Below are 2808 nucleotides of genomic sequence, written 5' to 3'. Positions count from 1 at the left end.
AACGCGATACTGTGTGGCTTACGTTCTGTTCGTCTTCGCCTGCTCGCCCTCGTCGCCGTTGGTGATGGAGGAGGCCGCGGGCTTGATCGCGTTGACGGCAGCCTCGGTCGAGGACGACGAGATCGACGACGGTGTCGCCGGGAAGTTGGCAGTGTCGGATGACTCCGCCGGGGGAGGAAGTCGTGGGGGAGGATCGGACGTCGCGGGCGGCGGCTCCACTGCTGAGGTCGGCCGGGGCAACTCGAATAGGAAGGGAGACTGGTTGAGATCCCGGAGACCGAGAAGCTCCAGGAAGCCGACGGAGCCCTTGTCCCCTCCGTCGGCGTCGAAGAACCCTCCAGGAAGCGGAAAGGTGGACGGAATCTGGGAGGAGAACGGCGGTGGTATCGCGTCGGCCGACGCCTCAATCTCGTCTTCTCTCTTCTCCACCATCATCGCATCACCGTCATCAGGTGCGTCGCGCTCTTTCTCTTCCTCTCTCGCTCGCTTGCTGTAATCTTAGGGTTAGGGTTCGGTTCCTACCATAGAAGTCAGGAATACAGAGAGAGAAGACTGAGATCTTTTTGTTACACAGCTACGGGGAAGGGGCAAAAAAAGAAGCCACCGGCGATCGCAGGTCTCCTGGGGCGTACGGGAGTTGATGGTGGCATCGAACAGGGGCGCCAGTTTGGCGAACATGCCGGTCGGCGCCTTCATATGGTAACCGGCTCCCGAACTCCATCCGGTTTTGACAAGGGCTCCCCCCTCCCGGTGTGAATGGGGCTGGGTCGCACGTGATCGGACTTCGGCGGGGCAACCCAGACGACTCGAATTTTCCGAACCGCCCCTGTTGCGTTTCATTGTTTGGGGATAAATAAGTCTTTTCGAAGGACTATTGCACGTGCGGGTCGGTCGTACGGTCGTTTTCTGGCACGTGTGGTCCCGGCCACTGACACGCGGATCCCGTGCTGACAACAATCTCCGCGTCGTCGTGTCTCGCTTGTTCCCCTGTCACACGCCAATATCGTTCAATAATAATAATAATAATAATAATAATAATAATAATAATAATAATAATAATAATAATAATGATTTTAAAATTTTAAATTTTAAATTTTTCTGACAGATTATACTAAATTTAAAAGATTCTTAAGATTTATTTTTTTAAAAAAATATTTTATTCTTTTCAATCATCATCTTTTTGTTTGTCCATCGTTCTCTTTTATCTCATGTTTGATTATCCTACTCATTCTAGTTCATTACTTGTTCATTATAATCGAATCATGATTCTTACCGATCCTTTGTCCTCCTTCCTTAATCATTCATACCTTCACACATAGATTGACAGGCAATATCACCCGCTACCCTCTCTTCTTTCTTAGTTATCTATACCTTGACATGAGGGTTTGCAACATCAATCACCTACACCTTCACATTAGAGGTATTGTTGACTACAGTAAAAGTCTGATGAGTGGATGAGAGAGTCAACGGACTAATCAATACATGGTCGAGATATAATTGTAGTTAGGGCTATGTTAATTATTTTTTAAAATTATGAGAATAAAATAATCGTTCCATGTAGTCAAGGATATTCTATGAATTTTTTTTTAATTTAGAACACTAAAAGGGACATATCTAAATTTAACTTATTTTTTTCGAAAATTCACGCTAATAATAACAACAAAACTTCGATTTCTAATTCGTACGTCTCGTTTTCTCCGTGTGTTTTTCGTCCCAGGAAAATAGAAGAAAAATATATACATTTATATGCATAACGCGATTGCGTCGCTTAGCGTCCACCACGAATTAAGCCCCGGGGGGGGGGGGGGGGGTTAGCGCTCTTTACGTCACTGATCACGTACATGACAATTGACAAGTGAGTCGGGTCGCCGGATAATCATAATTTCGATTTGGCCATTTACAGTACAAGTGATGGCGAAATCGGAAAGCAACGGAGAAAATATAATAAAAAATGAGGAATTCGTGCTTCGTTTGTTTATTCGTCGAAAGAAAACGAAAATTAATTTAATTTATTTTTTGTTGGAGCTCGTGCGGAGGATATGGGAGCAGAGACGTGCAGTTGTCAACAGTTTTGACCAGATGCGGCGGTAAACGAGAGCGACCCCTCACCAACAAACCTCCGCCAGTAGTACCCAGCGTCTGGACCGGACGAGAAGTTAAAAGATTTCAAGTCGATAGTGGAATTGAGATGGCGGGTGAGCGCGAGCCACTGGATCGCTCGAATTCGCCTGCGGGTGGTAGAAGTAGCATTGTACTGGGTTGATGGAGACTAGACTGTGGGACCCGTGGGGAGGCAATGGAACCTCAGCTGTATCCATCCAAATATGTGAACCGATTTGGGTTTATAATCCCTGCTTTTTGTTCATTGCTATGCTCCCCAGCGATATTCCACAAGATAAAAAAAGTACTTGAGCACATGGCTACTTCATGTCCAATTGTAACAGAGGGCGGATTATTATTATGACCAGCAATCCGCACTGGGACTTGTGCAGGCCTTTCCATCACCTCTAAAACATACATGCACATATAATATATACATCACTAGTCCAACTCCTCTTTCGTGAAGCCAACTCGCCACGATACACGGCCCGGGTCGCCGTCCTGGCGCGATTCCACGCCGCGACCGCTCGTCCCGCTGCAGCCGCACACGTGGACTTTCTTGTCCCATCACCACCGTCCGCTACCTGCATCCGGCGGTTCTCGGCTGCACACGTCTCCTTACTTTCAGAAGCCGTGCAATGTTTTACGCGGTTTCGACTCAAGCGACGTGCAGATTAATATAATGTTATGCTACCCGTTGGTTGCTTC

The 2808-nt window shown here is 47.2% G+C and overlaps 1 protein-coding gene across 3 annotated transcripts in view; it reads right to left on the bottom strand.

Annotated features, from left to right (window-relative positions):
• The window catches only part of LOC135583782 (WRKY transcription factor 23-like), a 1834-nt gene extending 1045 nt beyond the window's left edge, over window positions 1–789 (bottom strand). The window contains exons 1-2 of one of the 3 annotated variants that reach the window (XM_065138309.1): window positions 571–789; window positions 23–490 (exon numbers count right to left, since the gene is read on the bottom strand). In XM_065138309.1, coding sequence (XP_064994381.1) covers window positions 23–490; window positions 571–650 — 548 coding nt within the window. In that variant the 5' untranslated portion in view covers window positions 651–789. The remainder of the gene's footprint in view (window positions 1–22; window positions 491–570) is intronic. The other 2 variants (XM_065138308.1, XM_018821800.2) reach the window with 2 other exon arrangements.
• Between the last annotated feature and the right edge of the window lie 2019 nt (window positions 790–2808).

The sequence above is a fragment of the Musa acuminata genome, chromosome BXJ3-2, assembly GCF_036884655.1.
Source record: "Musa acuminata AAA Group cultivar baxijiao chromosome BXJ3-2, Cavendish_Baxijiao_AAA, whole genome shotgun sequence".
NCBI classification, from domain to species: domain Eukaryota; kingdom Viridiplantae; phylum Streptophyta; class Magnoliopsida; order Zingiberales; family Musaceae; genus Musa; species Musa acuminata.
This window is presented reverse-complemented; position numbering and strand designations above follow the sequence as displayed.